The sequence below is a fragment of the Saimiri boliviensis genome, chromosome 10 (genome assembly GCF_048565385.1).
Source record: "Saimiri boliviensis isolate mSaiBol1 chromosome 10, mSaiBol1.pri, whole genome shotgun sequence".
NCBI classification, from domain to species: domain Eukaryota; kingdom Metazoa; phylum Chordata; class Mammalia; order Primates; family Cebidae; genus Saimiri; species Saimiri boliviensis.
This window is the reverse complement of record NC_133458.1, coordinates 17,752,162-17,772,070: the sequence shown is the minus strand read 5'-3', so window position 1 is coordinate 17,772,070 and position 19,909 is coordinate 17,752,162. Positions and strand designations below refer to the sequence as shown.

The window sequence follows — 19,909 nt, the reverse complement described above, 5'->3', positions numbered from 1 at the left end:
AAGTTATAATGGCTGACATTCACTAAATCTTACATACAGGGCTGGACAGAATTGCAAAAACAATGGGAAGGTCTTGCAAATCCAAAATACCTGTTCTTCTGAGGTTTGCATGTGTGCATCTTGTAGCACATTGATATTCAGAAGTTTCCTAATGGAATGCAACTATCAGATAATAAAACTACTACATTAAAAAATGTATGGAATGCAGCTAAAGCACTACTTAGAGGAAGATTTTTAGCTTTAAATGCATTCATTGAAAATAAGTGAGCTAAATTATTATTTTAAGAAGCTAAAAGGGCTGGGTGTGGTGACTCACACCTGTAATCCCAGCGCTTTGGGAGCCCAAGGTGGGTGGATTACGAGGTTAGAAGTTTGGAGACCAGTCTGGCCAACACAGTGAAACCCCTTCTCTACTAAAAATACAAAAAATTAGCCAACCATGGTGGTGTGTGCCTGTAATCCCAGCTACCAGGGAGGCTGAGGCAGGAGAGCCATGTGAACTCGGGAGGTGGAAGTTGTAGTGAGCCAAGATCACTCCATTGCAATTGCACTCCCACCTGGGTGACAGTGCAAGACTCCATCTCAAAAAAAAAAAAAAAAAAAAAGCCAAAAGAAAATAGCAACAACAAAGATCAAAGAGTCAACCCAAAGAAAATAGAAGGAAGTTCATGATCAAAATATGAGCATAAATCAATGAACTAAAAAATAACAAAAATCAGAAAAGATCAACAAAGAAAAAGTTGGTGTTTGAGAAGATAAATTAAATGAACAAACTTATAGCATGACTAATCAAGAACAACTTTTCCATGCAAGCCAGGAGTAGAAGGAAGTATCTTCAACCCAATAAAGAATATCTATCAAAACTCTGAAGCAAAACCTCACACTTAATTTTGAAACATTAGATGCATTCCTGCAGAGTTAGGAACAAAAAAAAGGATGCTTACACATCCTGCTTTTTTTTGGTACTAGAGATTTTAGCCAATGTAATAAGAAAAGAAAATGAGATGTCAGACAAAAGGATTAGAAAGAAAGAGTACGAACTGATAGTATCTGCATAAAACATAATTATCAGCATAGAAAAATCAAAAAAATTCCACATGTAAACCAATAGAACTAATAAGAAAGTTCAGAAGGATCATTGATTACAACACTGCCATTAAAAAAAAGAAAAGTGCTCCTATACCTGAGCAATACCAATAACAAATGTATGCAAATGGCAAAAAAGATACTCTTCTGTGCACAAAATCATAAAACGTTACGAAGGACAGAGAGAATAAAATCAACAGAGATACAACACATTCATAGATGAGATGAATTGATGTTGTAATAATGTTGGTATGTTCTAATTTATAAATTTAATTCAATTCCAAAAAAATCCAAATAGCATTTTTTCATCAAATCAGACTAATTCTAAAATTAATTAAAAAAAAGTAAGTTATAAAATATATTTTATGGTAAAAGGAATTTGAGGAAGAGAAAAAAGACAAAAAATAAAAAGAAGTAATACATTAAAAAGAAAAAAGTGTGTTTTAGAGTTATAATGATTAAAATAGCAAAGCATTGGCATAAGCTAGATAAGTGGATCAGAATAGATCCAAGCCCCTATACTACTAAGGAGCACGATAGAAGTGACATCATAAATCAGTGGGAAAAAGGGAGTGGTGCAGGTGCAGCAGGCACACCGTCCCTTAGCTAATCCCTTAGAGAGATGTAGTCTGTGGGGCAGGGTTATATTACCAGCATCCCACTGAGATGCCTATTCTTTGGAGGCACCTGTCACTGTAGAACCTGGCTCAACACACCCTCTGATGATTGATTTGGCTTCTCAAGTACCTGGAAAGGAGGTGCTCTGAGAAGGAGATGTCCGATTCTTATTGCTGGAAAAAAATACTAACCGTTATAAATTTGGAAATGAACAGTCTTATTGGCAGGTTGTATTTTAGGAGATAACCCAGCTACTACTGACACGTGAGTGAGTGTGCATCAGATGACTTCCAGCCCTGAGGGCAAACTGAGAGTGAGGTCTTAAGGGAATGGAGAGGGGGCTGAACATGAGGATGAGGATGCCAAGATGAATGTGAGGTGCTGAAAGGGAAACTGAGAAGATCTCACGTGTAAAGTCAGTATTGCATCATTTCCCCTCCTCCCACGAACATCTGCCTTGAGGCATGATCTGAGCAGTTTCTATCCTTACAGTTTCCCTTGTTGTGGGTGTGTGTGAGAAATGGGACAAGGATAAAAGGAATGGAATTTACAGTAAACTAACAAGGCTGTAGTTAGTTATTAGCTAAGTCAATGAAAACTATTCAGATTCGTCCACTTATCTTTCTCTTCACACCCAGATGCGTGTGTGGAGTCAGCTTGCAGTCACCTATCAATGACTGCTCATTTTCCAACTAATTTTTTAATCAGTTAGTGTGGCACAATTCTCTCTGCCACCTAGATAAACCACACTGTGAGAATGAGAGGGAAAAAGGAAGGGAGGGAGGAAGGGAGAGAGGAAGGGAGGGAGGGAGGAAGAAAGGAAGGAAGGAGGGAGGGAGGAAGGAAAGGAAAGAAGAAGGAAGGAGGAAAGGCAGTAGTGTCAAAGTTGGGAAATATTTTTGAGAATGGAGAAGAAATAATAGGAAAAAGTATTTTTTCTCTCTAGTAAGGAAATAGATGCAGACATCAAAATACATTGATGTAGCTACCAAACTATAAAAAAATTTTATGAGAGCATTTGGTGCAAAGGATACACTGACAGTAGGACTAGCTGGGACAAACTTTATGGAAAGCAATTAGTTATTACATATTAGTGTTTAAAATAAGTGCCTCATGGATCTCAGATCAGGAAAATCTTCATGCGCAGTGTGGGGAAGCCTTGATGCACAGAAATGCTAACTGTAGCAGCATAACTCAAATTAGCTAAAATGTAGGAAACACTCTAGTATTTGACAATAACAATGGTTTAGTAAATTATATGTCTATAAGAGCACTATTAAACAGCCATAAATATGATATTCATAAAGGATTAGTAACATGGAGATACTTTTCCTTATGTTAAATGAAAAAAGTAGAAACGTGTAGAAATAGAAGTAGACAAATAGGCCAGGCACAGCGGCTCTTACCTGTAATCATGGCACTTTTGGAGACTGAGGCAGGCAGATCTCTTGAGCCCAGGAGTTTGAGACCAGTCAGGGCAATATAGTAAGACCCTGTTTCTAAAAAAATAAAAAAATAAAATAAAAAAATTTTTTTAAAATAGACACATGTGGTGGTGCACACCTGTAGTCCCAGCTACTTGGGAGGCTGAGGTGGGAGGATCATTTGAGTTGAAAGGTAGAGGCTACAGTGAGCTGAAATCATACCACCACACTCCAGCCTCGGCAACAGAGTGAGACTGCTAAAAGAAAGAAGAAGAAAAAAAGAAGAAATAGAGATATAGGAAAAATATATAGAGAGAATAATAGCAAACACATAAAAAATACACAGAAAGACCGAGAGAAGGACAATGGGAAGAGAGTAGGCTTTCTCCCTGATCTAGCTTTTGTGCCCAAAATAATGTGAAGCACTTCAAAACGTGTCTCTGGAAAGCTAGCAAACCTCACACTCTGCTTCCATTTCTTAACAAAACCTTTGGAAAAGGCAACAGTTTGAGGCTCCGTTTTGAATAAAGCTTCTGACGTGGCCATGATGCTGAATGAAATTGCTGGGAAAGCCCATGAGAGCCATGCACCTTGAAAACATCAGGTAACCATGGAAAAGGGCCTCTCTTCTCCAAAGTGCAGGACAGTGGGTTACCTGCCACCACTGGGCTTCACCTGTTCTTGGAGCCTCATGATTTTTACCCCTGGAGAAGTGCTCTTTGCCAAGTAACCCTTTCTCTATTTCAGAGACATCGACTGAAATTTTTGTAAGCAGTGCACCAAGCAGGGATTCTTTGGTAGTGACAGTGAGGATGTAATCATCAGACCGGGGGGCTGCCTGTACCGGGTGGCACACTACAGGAGAACCCACTTCCTGGAGACAGATGATTTCTTTTTTCTTTTGCTCCAAGCCTCAATCAGTTTGACCATCTCCTTAATATGTGATTCATCTAGATATCCTCCAGTTTATCAGGAGTGGCTTCTTCGGCTCAACAATGGGCTAAAGCACCTGAGTTGAATCCACCAAGAGAAGGTTTTTGGCCGGGCATGGTGGCTCACACCTGTAATCCCAGCACTTTGGGAGGCTGAGGCAGATGGATCACTTGAGGTCAGGAGTTCAAGACCAACCTGGCCAACATGGTGAAACCTCATCTCTACTAAAAATACAAAAATTAGCCAGCTGTGGCGGTGAGTGCCTGTAATCCCAGCTACTTTGGAGGCTGAGGCAGGAGAATCACTTCAGCCCAGGAGGAGGGGGTTGCAGTGAGCTGAGATTGCACCACTGCATTCCAGTCTGGGAGACAGAGTGAGACTCCACCTCAAAAATAAATAATAAATAAAGGAAAGACCTTTGTTTTGAGGAAGACAAAATACAGGAAAATTTCCAGCCTTTACAAATTGTACCTGATTTTGGAAATGATCTGATGGCTCAATTTATTTTGAGAATGAACAGCAAGTTGTACCACTGGCACTGCAGAATTTATATCCTGTAGCATTTAATGACCTCTTTAGTTGTGAAAATAAAACCAAAAGATGCTATCTGAAGTTATATATGCCTTCAGTTGTCATTTTCCAACTTAAGTATCCTTGATGTAAACAATGACAGGTGTCCAAACCATAATTGTTGGATACATTTGCATCAATTCCCATCAAAGGAAAGCCATTGTAAACATCACAGCATGGTGATCGCCTGATCATTGCATATCACCTGCTTTACGCAGTAGCATCCCTGGCCACCTGCACTTTTTAAAATGGCACAAGACTTAATGACACAATTTGGCATAAAAGGATTTTTTTTTGCAATACCATTTTTAAAGTAACAGGAAGAAATTTAAAAAAGTTTTTCATTGACCCTTTAAGACTTATTCATAGGTAGCCCTCGTGTATCACTTACCTAAGGCTGCCATATCAAAGTACTGCAAACTGAGTGGCCAAAAACTCCAGAATTAATTAATTAATTAATTAATTTATTTATTTTGAGATAGGGTTTTGCTCTATCGCCCAGGCTGGAGTGTAGTGGCACAAACGCGTCTCAAACTCCTGGGCTCAAGTGACCCTCCCGTTCCAGCCTTTCTTTTTTTCTTTCTCTCTTTATTTTTTTCTTTAAATGAAAGAAAGAGAAAAAGAAAGTGGGAGAGAGAACAGGATTCTTGCTCTGTTGCCCAGGCTGGAATGCAATCTAAAAATAGGTATTAAAAACCTCTTTTATGCCAATAATTGTACTTAACAGTGGAGACAGGAAGGAATAAGGGAAGAAAATAACAAACAGCCAACCAATATTTCATTTAAATTTGTGAAATGCTATGCAAATGCTGAAGAGTGATTTACTTCCATGTATGTGGTCACTTTCAAAATAGGTGTAATGTGATACTGAAAAAAAATGTGTTTTCTGTGGACCTGGGGTGAAGAATTCTATAAATATTCACTGAGTTTACTTGTTCCAGGTCTGAGTTCAAATCATAAATGTCCCTGTTAATTTTCTATCTGGTTGATCCGTCGAATGTTAACAATGTGGTGTCAAAGTCTCCCGCTATTATTGTGCAGGAGTCCAAGTCTCTTTATAAGTCATTAAGAACTTGCCTTATGTGTCTGGGTGCTCCTGTATTGGGTGCCTATATATTTATGATCATTGACTCCTGTTGTTACATTGATCCTTTTACCATTATGTAATGTCCTTTGTTTCTGTTAGTCTTTGTTACTATTAAAGTCTATTTTGTCAGAAATGAAAGTTACAACTCCTGTTTTTTTTTTTTTTTTTTTTTTTGCTTTCCATTTGGTCGGTGAGTCTTCATCGAACCTTTTGTTTTGAGTCTTTGTATGTCCTTGCTTATGAGATGAATCTGGATACAGCGTGCTGATGGGTTTTGACTTTTTATTCAATTTGCATGCCTGTGTCTTTGATTGGGGTGTTTAATCCATTTAAATTTAGGATTAATATTGATATTTGTGAATTTAATATTGTCATTTAATGCTAGCTGGCTATTTTGCCCATTAGTTGATACAGATTCTTCATTATGAAGATACTCTTTACCTTTTGGTAAGTTTTTGGGATGACTGATACTGGTTGTTCCTTTCTGTGTGTAGTGCTGCTTTCAGAAGCTCTTGCAAAGCAGGCCTGGTGGTGATGAAATCTCTGAGTGCTTGCTTGTTCATGAAAAATTTTATTTTTCCTTCATTTATGAAGCTTAGTTTGGCTGGATATGACATTCAGGTTTGAAAATTCTTTTCTTTGAGGATATTGAATATTGACCCCCACTCTCTTTTAGTTTGTAGGGTTTCTGCTGAGATATCTGCTGTGAGTCTGATAGGCTTCCCTTTATGGGTAACCTGACCTTTCTCTCTAGCTGCCCTTAGAATTTTCTCCTTTATTTCAACCCTGGTGAGTCTAACAATTATGTGTCTTGGAGTTGCTCTTCTTGAGGAATATCTTTGTGGTGTTCTCTGTATTACCTGGAGTTGAGTATTATCCTGCCTTACTAGGTTAGGAAAGTTTTCCTGAATAATATTTTGAAGAATATTTTCCAGCTTGGATTCATTCTCTTCATGACATTCAGGTACACCTATCAAACGTAAATTAGGTCTTTTTACATAGTCCCATATTTCTTGGAGACTTTGCTCATTCCTTTTTACTTGTCTCCTCGTTTCATTTCATTAAGTTGGTCTTTGACCTCTGATATCGTTTCTCCTGCTTGATCAATTCGAGTGTTAAAACCTGTGCATACTTCGCAGCGTTTTCGTATTGTATTCTTCAGTTCTATTAATTCACTTATATTCCTATCTAAATTGTCTATTCTCATTAGGATTTCGTCAAACCTTTTTTCAAGGTTCTTAGTTTCTTTACATTGGGCTAGAACATGTTCTTTTAACTCACAGAAGTTTCTTATTATCCACCTTCTGAAGCCTATATCTGTTATTGGAACGCACTCGTTCTCCCTCAGGCCTTGTTCCCTTGTTGATGAGTAACTGTGATCCCCTGTAGAGGGAGAGGCATTCTGATTTTGAGTATTCTCAGCCTTTTTACGCTGGTTTCTTCCCATCATTGTAAATTTATCCACCTGTCATCTTTGTAATTACTGACTTTCAAATTAGGTCTCTGAGTGAATGTCCAGCTTGTTGATTCCCAGCCCCAGAATCTGAGCAACCCACTGCACTGGCCAAAACAGTGGCATTAAGATTCTTGGTGCTTTTCTGCCTGGGAATCTCTGGTCTGGCTTCCCTCTTGAGTCTCTTTTTCAATCAGCTGAATGGGCGACTCTGCCTTCCCGGAGCTCCAAACGTTGACCAAAAGGGGACCCAGTCCCGTTTACTCTGCATCGGGAACCGCTGCACCAGGGCGCCAACAAAACCGCTGCGCTGGCCACAAGAGTCGCACTGGCGACCCGTGGGGCTCCTCCGCTGGGAGTCTCCTGGTATGTGAACAACAAAAATTCGTCTGAAAGTGTGGTGTCCTCTCCTTCTCTGTGCTTTCACTGGGAGCTACAATCCTGAGCTGCTAGTAATCAGCCATCTTGAATCTCTCTGCCTGTCCCAGCCTTTCAAGTAGCTAGGACTATAGGTGTGTGCCACCACACCCTGCTAATTATTATTATTATTAATTTATTTATTTTTTGAGACAGTATCTTACTTAATTGTCCTGGCTGGAGTACAGTGGCACAATCTTGGCTCACTACAACTTCCACCTCCTAGGTTCAAGTGATTCTTGTGCCCCAGTCACCTGAGTAGCTGGGACTACAAATGTGCACCACCCTGCCTGGTTAACTTTTGCTTTTTTTTTTTTTTTTTTAGTAGAGATGAGATTTTGCCATGTTGGACAGGCTGGTCTTGAACTCCTGACCTTAAGTGATCTGCTCACCTCGGCTTCCTGAAGTGCTGGGAATTACAGTCATGAGCCACCATGCCCAGGCTCACCTGGCTAATTTTTTGATGCTTTGTAGAGACGAGGGTCATGCTGTGTTGCCCAGACTGGTCTCAAACTCCTGGGCTCAAACACTGTCCTGCCTTGGCCTTCCAAAGTGCTAGTTTTATAGGCATGGTCACCACACCCAGACCACCAGAAATTTACTGTTTCACAGTTCTGGGCCAGAAGCCTGAAACTGATGTGTCTACAGGGCTATGTTCTCCCTATAGGGGAGCATCCGTCCTTGCCTCTTTCTAGCTTCTAGTGGCTTGCTGATTATCTTTGACATAACCTTGGCTTGCAGTGGCCTCACTGCACTCTCTGCTTTCATAGTCACTTGGCACTTTCCTGTGTATCTCTGTCTTTACATGGCCATCTTCTTGTAAGGGCACTAGTCATATTGGATTGAAGGGCCCTGTACTTCAGTATGACTTTATTTTATGCATTTATTTTTTTGAGACAGAGTCTCACTCTGTCGCCCAGGCTGGAGTGCAGTAGCACAATCTTGGCTCACTGCAACCTCCTCCTCCTGGGTTCAAGAGATTCTTTTACCTCAGCCTCTGGAGTAGCTAAGATTACAGGCGTGCACCACCACACCTGGTGAATTCTTTGCATTTTTAGTAGAGATGGGGTTCCACCATGTTGGCCAGGCTGATCTCAAACTCCTGGCCTCAAGTGATCTGCCTGCCTTGGTATCCCAAAGTGTTGGGATTACAGGTGTGAGCCACTGCTAATCAGTTAAGACTTCATCTTAACTAATTATATTTGCAGTGACCCTATTTCCAAATAAGGTCACATTCTGAGATCCTGGAGGTTAGGACTTCAGCTTATCTTTTTGGTGGTGATACAATTCAACCCATTACACCTGGGGCCCATGGATTGTGGATTAAGAACCTGCTGAGACAGTCAAAGGGCAGCATGGAGACCCTGAGACCAGAGGGTATGAAACAAGAGTGCAGAGAAGGAAGTGGTAGGGAGACAAATGGAGCCCATTTTGCTATTTTGCCCATAAATTTGGTAGTAATGATCTCTCCCTGCAGATTTGGGTGTGGGGACTTGAGTGACTGATGGCAATATTTGGTGAATTTCCACAGCTGAAGATACTCAAGTTCTAGATTTGAGTCGAGGCTACAAAGGGAAGTTTGTGGTTGTGTCCAGGACACTCTCTGCTGATGCCATTTGTTTGAAAATGTCTGAATTTTGTGCATAGACACACTAGCAGTATTTTCATAAGTGGAGTTACATAATTAGGCATGGACTTGCATAAAAATTAGCATGTATAATTAGGCACAGGCTTCTTGTCCTTTAGACAATCAAGACATCTAATTACAAAATTAAGATGTAATTATGTGGTCCAAGGTCTACATCTTTTTTCCTACCCATTAGAGATTACATTTAGAAAATAATTCCAAAAAGCTGATGAAGAAATGAACGTAGATGTCGATTTGAGGATGTTAAAGAAAGTGTTAAGGGCTAGTAAGTTTCCTTTGGTCTTTCCTCTCAGTTGTCAGGGGAATTATTTAAAACATTATAGTCCACTTGAAAGAGTAACTTTTACCAACTATGCTGTCGACCTTCGGTACTCACACTAATAAAGAGGAGTGTTGGTATGACTAATCCGTGGCATTCACGCCTGGCTCTTAAGTGTGGTTTGTAATCACACTTGAACATGGACCTAAATGTGACGTACTGGGAATTCATTCAAACCTGTTAATGCAGTCATGCGGTGGAAATCTTAGGACAGCTTGGGATAGAGGACATCCTGCCTTCCCATTCTGCCGTGGTTTTCCCTGTGACCACTTTAAAAATCGACCCATTGGCCTGGCGTAGGGGCTTATGCCGTTAGTCCCAGCACTTCGGGAGTCCAAGGCAGGAAGATTGCTTGAGGCCAGGAGTTAAGACCAGCCTGGGCAACATAGTGAGACCCTGTCTCTACAAAAAATCTGAAATACTTGTTGGGAATGGTGGCACATACCTACTTGAGAGGCTGAGGCAGGAGAATCACTTGAGCCCAGGAGTTTGAGGCTGCACTGAGCCTCCATTGCACTCCAGCCTGGACGACAGAGAGACCCTGTCTCTAAATAAATAAATAACACATTGCTCAGAATAATGCAAACCAGCACCTAAGCTGTCTTGTCCTTTCCCTGGATATTTGAGTATTTTTATTTTAAGTGCTCGTTATTGACTGCAGGTGGGAAAGATCAAAGACTATAGCAAATACTCTGTCCTTCGAAAAAGAGCGATTCTTATAGCAGTAATTGTTTGAATTCCAATACACAGAGAAAGCTAGATTGTTGTGATATTCACCATGTTTTTCCTTGCCCTTAAATTGTGATTTGGCTGATCTCTGTGTGATGCTAAACAACCAGTTTGACTCATTAATTTTGCTGAACTAACTGAACTTTTGACCTAATTGGCTGCTGGTTGGGGATCAGAGCCATATGTGCAGGGTTTTCTAAGCCAGTTCTGACTTTAACTGTGTTATCCCTCTGTTCCTATAAACTGTTGAAATACCCGAGTAATTCCAATGTTTTGACAGCCACACTGCACTTCTCAGACTGCCGCTTTCTCCTGGAAAGTGGCACAGAAATCTGTCGGACCACGCTTCCTGATTTTTGGTTAAGAAAATATGCTTCCCATATGGTTGCAGGCCGAGAAAACAAAGACTTAAAGAGGTTGTAAGCGTTTGGTGATAGGTCTCCTCCTCATGGCGCCTTCTCTCCGTTCCTATTTTTTATATTCTCTATAAGGCCAGGGAATGTGGTGAAGGACAAATCGTGTGTGGGCAGGGAGGGGTTAGTCTTGATGAAAATACACACATTTGCACGGGGAGCTTTTGCCATTGTTGGTTTTTTTTACCTTGCCTTCTGAGCAATTGCTCATGATGGATATAGAGGCAAAGGAAAGGAACTGGGGAGAGGGACATTTTAAAAATCATTTATTAACACGAATTCTAGGTCAGGGATGGGCAGTTGGACTACATCATCTCTAAGGCATCTCCAACTCACATGTTTCGGGATACTTTGATCTCCAGCCGGTCACTCAACAGGAGGTATTTACTGGACTCCTACTCAACTCTAGGCCTCTGATTTTCAGTTCTTAGATGTGTTGACTGGAAACCTATTCTTTTGCCTTTACTTCCAGAGAACTCAGTAATTCCAGCTCCTAATAGAGCCTAAAGCATGAATGCAACTTCATTTCTCAGCTTTTGAAATCTGCTTTTCCCTCCAGGTACTCCACGTCAGCATTCTCAAGACTGGAGAAGTTAGGCATCAGACATCCCAAGCCTTCTCCTTTTATTGGAAACTTGACGTTTTTCCGCCAGGTAAGGGCTGTCTTCCATTGGCTTCCATCATAAAATATGCTGAGGGCCAGGCATGGTGGCTCATGCCTGTAATCCCAGCACTTTCGGAGGCCGAGGTGTGTGGATCACCTGAGGTCGGGAGTTCAAGACCAGCTTGACCAACATGATGAAATCCTCCGTCTCTACTAATTACAAAAAATTAGCTGGGCATCAATCCCAGCTACTTGGAGGCTGAGGCAGGAGAATTGCTCGAACCCCAGAGGTGGAGGTTGCAGTGAGCTGAGATTGTGCCATTGCAGTCCAGCCTGGGCAACAAGAGTGAAACTCTCTCAAAAAATATAAATAAATAAATAAATAAAATATGCTGAGCCCGGGACAGGCTTTCTGCATGAAACATTGCTCTTGTCCGGGTCCCCACATCTCGAGTGGTAAATGTGTTCTGTGATGCCACGAACCCTCCTTTACTTACATGAATTTTTATGTGATGGCAAGAATCATCTCTTACCACTATCAATATGTTTTGAGTCCTGTCATCCATTCACTTACCTATTTCCCCCAAACCCCATTTATTGTGTGTCTAAATACACCAGACCCTAGAGTGTAGAAGAGGCTACTTGTGCCCTCAAGTACACCGTCAAATGATGACATGCAACACCAGATGAGATATACCCTAGCACTAGATAGGGTGGTAGAGACAGTAGCCATGGTCTCCCGTCAAGTAGAGAGGGTCATCTGTCAGGGCCAGAATCATCCTAGGAAATTTCTGAAGAAGGAGGTCCTTCAGGGGCTGTGGACATAGAGATGAGGACACACACACCAGGTGGGCGGCACCGTGTGAGTGAGTGCACCAACGTGAGAATGACAGCACAGGTTGACCAGCAGCCTGGACTGGCTAGAAGCCAAGGATTAGGGTGCTTGGGGCAATGTAGTTGTGTGAGAGAAAGAAGGACTAGATGCTTACAGGCTAGAAAGGCAAGTGAAGAACTATTTGTGTGCTACCATTTTTGCGAAGGAGAGGGACATTGGAATGGAAGAATGCTCTGCGAGGGAGAAGAATCTCGGTCTAGCATTTTGTCCTATATGTTTCAAACGTGTTGATTTTAATTAAAGTTTAACTTGGATGGCTCATGATGATTCAGAGTTTGTGATAATTTCAATAGAAGAATCTAGGTTAGGGTTGTAGAGCCAAGCTGTTGGTGAAGTCTGGGGTGCAGCCACGATGGCTCGGTCTAGGCGGTGATGAGAGTGAAGAGAGATGGATAATTGGGAGCAAAATTAGGAATTCTTGGGACAAATGAGTGTAGAGAATTCAAGGCAAAGTGAGTCAAACATGAGTCTGAGCTTTGAGCTGGGGAAACGGGGAGCATGGCCATGGTTGACAGAATAAAAGGTTGGGCAGGGGAGTGGTTCAGGGAGATGACAAATTTTATTTTAAGTCTGTTGCCTGGGATTTGCCAGAGTGACATGCCAGTGGAAATGGCCAGCAGACATTTGTAGATATAGGTCAGGACTTCATAATCTATGGTTATTTTTCTCACATTGGGTTTTCTCAGAAGCCACATGGCTTATTCTGCTAAGTCATGGGGACACTGACTCCAGACCCAACACCAGGAGCCAGCAGACCCTGCATGGGAAGAACCACCAAGCCAAACAAAGACAGGAAGACTAAATAGGGAACGATCTTGATAATGTCCCTTCGACATCTCTAGAATTTCCCCCATCTCTGCCTCCGGAAAGGCTGGCCCTTGGCACTCGATAGAAAAGCAAGCTGCTCTTTCTGTCCTTTTATGCTTCCACCTTCTCAACTATTTCTTTTCCATTCCTTTCCCTGTCCATCACCTTTTCCATGATTTGTGGTTGTTGTTTCTGTCTTCCTAGCATTTTTAAACACCTTCTTCTCTCCTCTGTCTCTCTGGGGTGGGCAGTTCACAACTTTCAAGCTCACAAACAACAACCTCAATGAGGCTTCCAGTGAGCCCCTTGAAACAAGTGTGAAGAAATTTAAAAGTGTCAAGATAGAACAACAGACCAGATCGGAAAGCTAAAGAAAATACATTTCACGCATTTCTGGGGGGAAATGATCTGTTGTATTCCGTGGAGTAATTAATTTGGTATTAACATTCCAAGATGTGAGGAGAACGCTGTGCTCCCGCCTCTGGAGAGCCTCCACATACGCTCCTTTGCAGCCCGCCATCCTCACAGCTACAAGCCCTGCCAAGTTCTTTCTAGAACATAGTAATTTTGGTGACTATTTTTATATGCATATATGCTTTCCTTGATGTATGGCAAGCTTACGCTGCAGAATTCAGAAGACTGAGTGAGAAAGGCACGTGTTTCCATGCAGGACGTTCATACTTCATGTGAATTCACACCCCCACCTCTCCACCTTCATTCTGCCCCCACACTCCATTCTCACAATGCAAATCTACCATTTGCCACCCCCCACCACCACCCACACTCATGAGTATTTTCAGGTCTAGTCCCTTCCGACCACACAATGGGTGTAGCATATTCCACTCCTCCTTCAACCCAGGTACACTGCTTTCCCATTATAAAATGTGTCTAGCCAGGCATGGTGGCTCACACCTGTAATCCCAGCACTTTGGGAGGCCGAGGCAGGCAGATGACCTGAGGTCAGGAGTTCCAGACCAGCCTGGCCAACATGGTGAAACCCCGTCTTTATTAAAATACAAAAATTAGCTGGCGTGGTGGCACGTGCCTGTAATCCCAGCTACCCGGGAGGCTGAATCAGGAGAATCGCTTGAACCCGGGAGGTGGAGATTGCAGTGAACCGAGATCGCACCACTGCACTCCAGCCTGGGTGGCAGAGCAAGACTCTGTCTCAACAACAACAAAAAAGTATCTAGCATTTTGTTCTATATGTTTCAAACATGTTGATTTTAATTAAAGTTTAACTTGATTGGATCTTGATAATTCAGAATTTGTGGTAATTTTGATAGACTCAGTAGAAGTTACAGATAGCGGCAGTATAAAGGGGCTTGGCCCTATGATAATGGTAAATCAGATTTCAGAGGGCAGTGTTATAGCTGAGAAAGCAAACTTTTTGAATATTTTAGCAGCAAGGGTACATAAATAGTTTAAGAACTGGTGAGCTCTTCTGTCCATTGCAGCAGGGATGCCCAAGACTTTTACATGGCAATATTTTTTTATAGTCATTTGTTTATTCCAGTATTCCAAAGTACTTGAAAGCAATATAACTTCCCTTCTTTTTTTATTGTTTCTGTAATTGTGTTCTTGCTGTTCCAGATTTTTTTCCGAATAAGTTTGAATAATTGGAATTTTGCTTAATCTTATTCTTACTGTAGTGCTGTGTTTCCTTCAGGGTTTTTGGGAAAGCCAAATGGAGCTCAGAAAGCTGTACGGACCTCTGTGTGGGTAAGAAGGAAACTCAACATTTCTCTTATATATGATATTTCGATTTTCGTGTGTTGAACTGATATAGAAGAAGTGCCAAGATTAAGAATGTTGCATGTGTTTCTGTTTTTTGAAGGGCCCACAAAGATGGTGTCCTGCAGTGCAAACAAGGCTTCTAGAGAAGAGCCTGGGGCTGCCCCAGGGGGAACTGTGCTGGCCTGAAAGAGTACCACCTTCCAGGCTTTGCAGCCTTGCTGAGCTGAGCACATCATCATGTCCTGCTGCTGTGCTGAGGGATGTCACCATGGGATGTGGTGGCCCTCTTGCCTCAGAGCACAAACTGTCCAATATGCCTTGACAGTGCATAGCAGGTCTTACCCCATGAGCGTATCTGAACCTTATCAGACTCAGGTCCTTCAGCCCATGGGGAGAGTGTGCTGCCAGCAGCATGACCATGTAATTTATCACCCAATCCAGTTCCCTTTTGAAAGTGAAAGGAAGTGCTATTAATAATTACCCCAGTGTCAACTATCCCAGATACGCTGGGGCAGATGGTCACCCTAGTTCTTGGCTGTGTAAAGTAATATCGCCCTTCTCTTTATTTTTCCTGAATTTCCCCCTTTTATGCTCTTTTCTTTCTAAAATTCCAGATTCTGGTGAGCAAACCCATGTTCAGACCACTTACTCTATTCAAGATTTAACAGGCTTGAATTGTATTGATTCTCAACATGTGTCTTTCCACACTGGAGTCCCAATCATTTTAGTCGGTTTTCACATAGCTTCTCTTCAGCCACTGGGTGATTTTTTGGCAGCTTTTCCTATACCTCTGAGTCAGTGATCACTTTTGTAGATGCGTTAAAGCTCTCTTGTGTTGCTGATATACATCCCAATGGGCTCTAGTGATTTGGGAGTCCTCTCTCCATAGGATTCATGATGTCTGGTCTCCTGATACCCATTTTTGAAAGGGATTGGCTTGTCGTCTTTGTGGAAATGGCCCCACTTATGAGGCCCATTGTTTTGGTCAAGTTATTCTACCTTTGGTTTGCTATGTGGCCCTGAAGAAGTAATAAATTAAGATGTTAAGATGCTCTCTGAATTACTCATTACTGCATAATAGACTACCCCAAAACTCAGTGACATAAGCAACAATTTATCATTTATCATGTGTCTAAGGGTTGGCTGAAATTGGCTGTCCTAAGCCACATTTGGCTGGATGGCTCTGCTGTACTTCTGGATGTATCTGCTGGGTAGGGTCTCACCTGGGGCACCGAGTCTCTGCATGTCTCTCATTCTCCTTGGAAGTATAAGGAGAATGGCAGGTTCTTGTGGTAAAGGCAAAAACTCAAGAGAGCAGGCCTGATGGTGTTAGAATGTTATACATTTCTGCTGCATCATGTCCGCTTATACCCTATTGGTCAAACCAAGTCACATGGCCAAACGCAGGATGTGGGCAGGAGGACACAGTGGCCACTTTGAGGCCAAAGCAAAACACCTGCCCAGCCTGACACCGATGGAGCAGGGAGGTGTACTCCTTGGATGGACAAGTGGGAAGGCTGGGCGTATCAGTAAATAACAAGCAACCTACTTCACTCCCTAAAATCTCTTTTAACTTGGCCTTCATTTACTTTTTCATTTTTATTTTTCAGTGCATAGCTTCTTGCTTTAATCATGATAGGCACTCGATAAAGTTCAAGAGATTGAACTGTCCACCTTTCTCTTACTCTTGTGTGGTTCTATTGCTTTTTTTTTTTTTTTTTTCTGAGATGGAGTCTTGCTCTGTTGCCCAGGCTGGAGTGCAGTGGGACAATCTTGGCTTACTGCAACCTCCGCTTCCTGAGCTCAAACAATGCTCCTACCTCAGCCTCCCGGGTAGCTGGGGTTACAGGTGCCTGCCACCACGCCTGCCTGGCTAATTTTTGTATTTTTAGTAGAGACAGGGTTTTGCCATGTTTGCCAGGCTAGACTCAAACTCCTGACCTCAAGTGATCCACCCATCTTGGCTCCCAAAGTGCTGGGATTACAGGCATGAGCCGCTGCACCCGGCCTATTGCTTTTTAAAGGTTCTCATTCCAGCTCTTTCTTTCTGATAGTCTCATTCTGTAGCTGACTTGGCAATGACTTGGAAACTGTCTCATATGCTTCTGAGACACAGCACTGACTCAGAATGACGGTGCCTTCACCAGAATCAGAAAGAGTCCTGACTGAGTTTGAATTCTAGGAACCAATTTACTTCAGTGTTTCTTGTACAGATTTCCAAAGTAGAGACTTCGGTTATTTTAAAATAATTTTTAAATGTCAGATGAAGAGTTTAAAGGGCACTGTATGAACTAGTTTGTGTGTGTGTGTGTGTGTGTGTGTGTGTGTGTGTGTGTGAAAGAGAGAGAGAATGAAAAAGAAAGAGAGAAAATGACAGAAACAGAGAGAGAAGGAGAAAGAAAGAGAGGTAGAGAGAATTCGTTTCCTTGACAACAGGATATCCAATCAACTTTTTCCTCCAACTTTAACTAAGTTAAGACAATTTGTCCTTTTCATTTCAAGAAAACCTAAATCATAGAGAATGATTTCAAATGAGGTTATAGAGATCAAAATTGCAGTATCATCTTCCTTCTTTGTTCCCACTTCTAGTGAAAAGGAAAAAAGAAAGGTGATGGCATAATTTCTTCCTATAAAGCTATCAACTTTTTTCCTTTGACAAAAAAAAAGATGAGCCATAAAATGCTGACTTCTTTTTAAATGTGTCTACTCCCAGATTTAGAGGCAATATGGTGGTGAGGTAAAAATGAAAGGGTTGAACCAATCTAAATCTAAGATCTTTTCTAACTCTAAATGTTATTTTCTTACTGCTTAAATTTTAGCAAGATGGTTTAACTGATTGAGAATGGTCTATGCTCAGTGAACAATGAAGACTCTTCTTGCAGAGAACAATTTAATTTAAATTACATTAATTTTTGGACTACTTCTATTAGGAAATATAATCAACCCAGCCTGGTCCTCTTAAAAATTGAAATAGTAGATTGATTCATCATTTGACAAGTGAAACCCCGTATTCCACGCTGTTGATGCCATGTAGAGATGCATTGGGCCTTTAGATGACAGCTTGGCACTGAATGTTGGAAGAAAAATGGTCAGGGTGGATCTCCTCACTGCTCTAGACTGGAAAGCCAAATGTGATGGCAATGCATGCTTATCTGGTTGTCACCCTAGCAACTCAGAGTTTGGGGCTCAAAACTGGAAATTGACCCCTTACCCCATTTCCCTCCCACTCCCTGCTATGAGGACAGTAGGGCTGGAAAAGGTTTCCATCAAGATAGGTTGACAACATCAATGTTTATCATTACCACCACCACTCCCACCAGCACCACCATCACCACCGCCATCATTGAGAACAAAATATTTTCACCAAGTGTCTACTTACATAGCCTGCTTGCCAGGTTCTGTGTCTCTGCCTTCTTGAAACTTGACTATAAAGCAGGAGGACTGGAGTGGATACCTATACAGCTATTAGTTGTGGTATAAAGAACTCTGCTGCATTGCACAGCAGACTGGCCACGTAACACAAAGAAGGCAAGGCTTTATTGCTTTGGCTAACCATCAATTAATGATTGCTTGTTACCTCCTTCAGGCTGAGAATGAGCCCAAGTTAGATTTATATTCCTTTCCAAACTCTGTAAGAACAGAATCAACATAATTATCATACATTGGTGATTGAGTATGGTGTATGTTCAATATATACCAATATTGATTATAAACATATATTGATATATATTGAGTTTAAACATATATATTGATATATACTCAATTTATCCCGTTTGAATAGAGATTATATCCCCTCTAATTTGTAGCTGGACTTTGTAACCCAGTAGATGACAAGCCTTTATTATGTTATTACTATTAATTACTTATAGTTAAGTAAGAGTAAATAAGTACACAGCACCCTAAGTTCAGGTCATTAGCAACTCCTAAAGGCCCCCATTCAAAGCGGCTTTTCCCTTTATCTCGTTGTTTTGCTTTTGTTTTTGTTTTTGTTTTTGTTTTTGTTTTTGTTTTTGAGACAGAATCTTGCTCTGTCATACAGGCTGGAGTGCAGTGGCACAATCTCAGGTCACTGCAACCTCCACCTCCCAGGTTCAAGCTATTCTCTGGTGCCTCAGCCACCTGAATTGCTGGGATTACAGGCATGTGCCACCATGCCCAGCTAATTTTTGTATTTTTGGTAGAGACAGGGTTTCACCATGTTGGCCAGACTGAACTCAAACTCCTGACCTCAAGTGATCCACCTGCCTTGACCTCCCAAAGTGCTGGAATTACAGGCCCGAGTCACCATGCCCGGCCTATCTAATCGTCTTTTAAATACTTGCTCTAAAGTCCTACTTTTCTTAGCCTCATCCCCATTTCTTCTTTCCACCACATCACTTTAGTTTTGATCTTGGCTTCCTCTTGTTGGGCTTGACTTTCATATTTCCTGGCATCCATCACCTGTGCCAGGAAGTGCCACTTTTGGTAAGTGGCTCCTGCATCGCTGGATCCCTTCATGAGGCCGGCCTTGTTGAAGAACCTCATATACTCCCATTAGAGCAGCAAGTTGTAGGTAGGTAAGCGTGAACTTTGCACATAATTCATAAAGTACAAAGGCGTATAAGAAAAAGTACTCTTGCTCCCACCCTGGGGCCCAGCTGCTCCTTCACAGAAGCAACCTCTGTTAAAAATTTCTTTATAGCCAAATGGATCATATATGATACATGCTGTTCTTTACCTTGCTTTATTCATTAATGGTATTTGGGAAATTGTCCCATTTTGATCCATTCATTCTTGTAAAATTATATAGTATTTTTAAAGGATTTTCTTGTGTGAATGTATCCTAATTTTTATTTATTTATTTTTTTAATTTTTATTTATTTATTTTTTTGAGATGGAGTTTCGCTCTTGTTACCCAGGCTGGAGTGCAATGGCATGATCTCGGCTCACCACAACCTCCGCCTCCTGGGTTCAGGCAATTCTCCTACCTCAGCCTCCTGAGTAGCTGGGATTACAGGCACGCGCCACCATGCCCAGCTAATTTTTTTGTATTTTTAGTAGAGACGGGGTTTCACCATGTTGACCAGGATGGTCTCGATCTCTTGACCTTGTGATCCACCTGCCTCGGCCTCCCAAAGTGCTGGGATTACAGGCGTGAGCCACTGCGCCCGGCCGTATCCTAATTTTTAA

At 41.7% G+C, this 19,909-nt stretch overlaps 1 protein-coding gene across 2 annotated transcripts in view; it reads left to right on the top strand.

Moving 5' to 3' along the window:
• TBXAS1 (thromboxane A synthase 1) overlaps positions 1-19,909 on the top strand; it is a 184,866-nt gene that overhangs the window by 31,161 nt on the left and 133,796 nt on the right. For both annotated transcript variants that reach the window (XM_074379003.1, XM_003929758.4), the window contains exons 2-3: positions 11,257-11,350; positions 14,673-14,725. In XM_074379003.1, the coding sequence (XP_074235104.1) occupies positions 11,257-11,350; positions 14,673-14,725 (147 nt within the window). The remainder of the gene's footprint in view (positions 1-11,256; positions 11,351-14,672; positions 14,726-19,909) is intronic.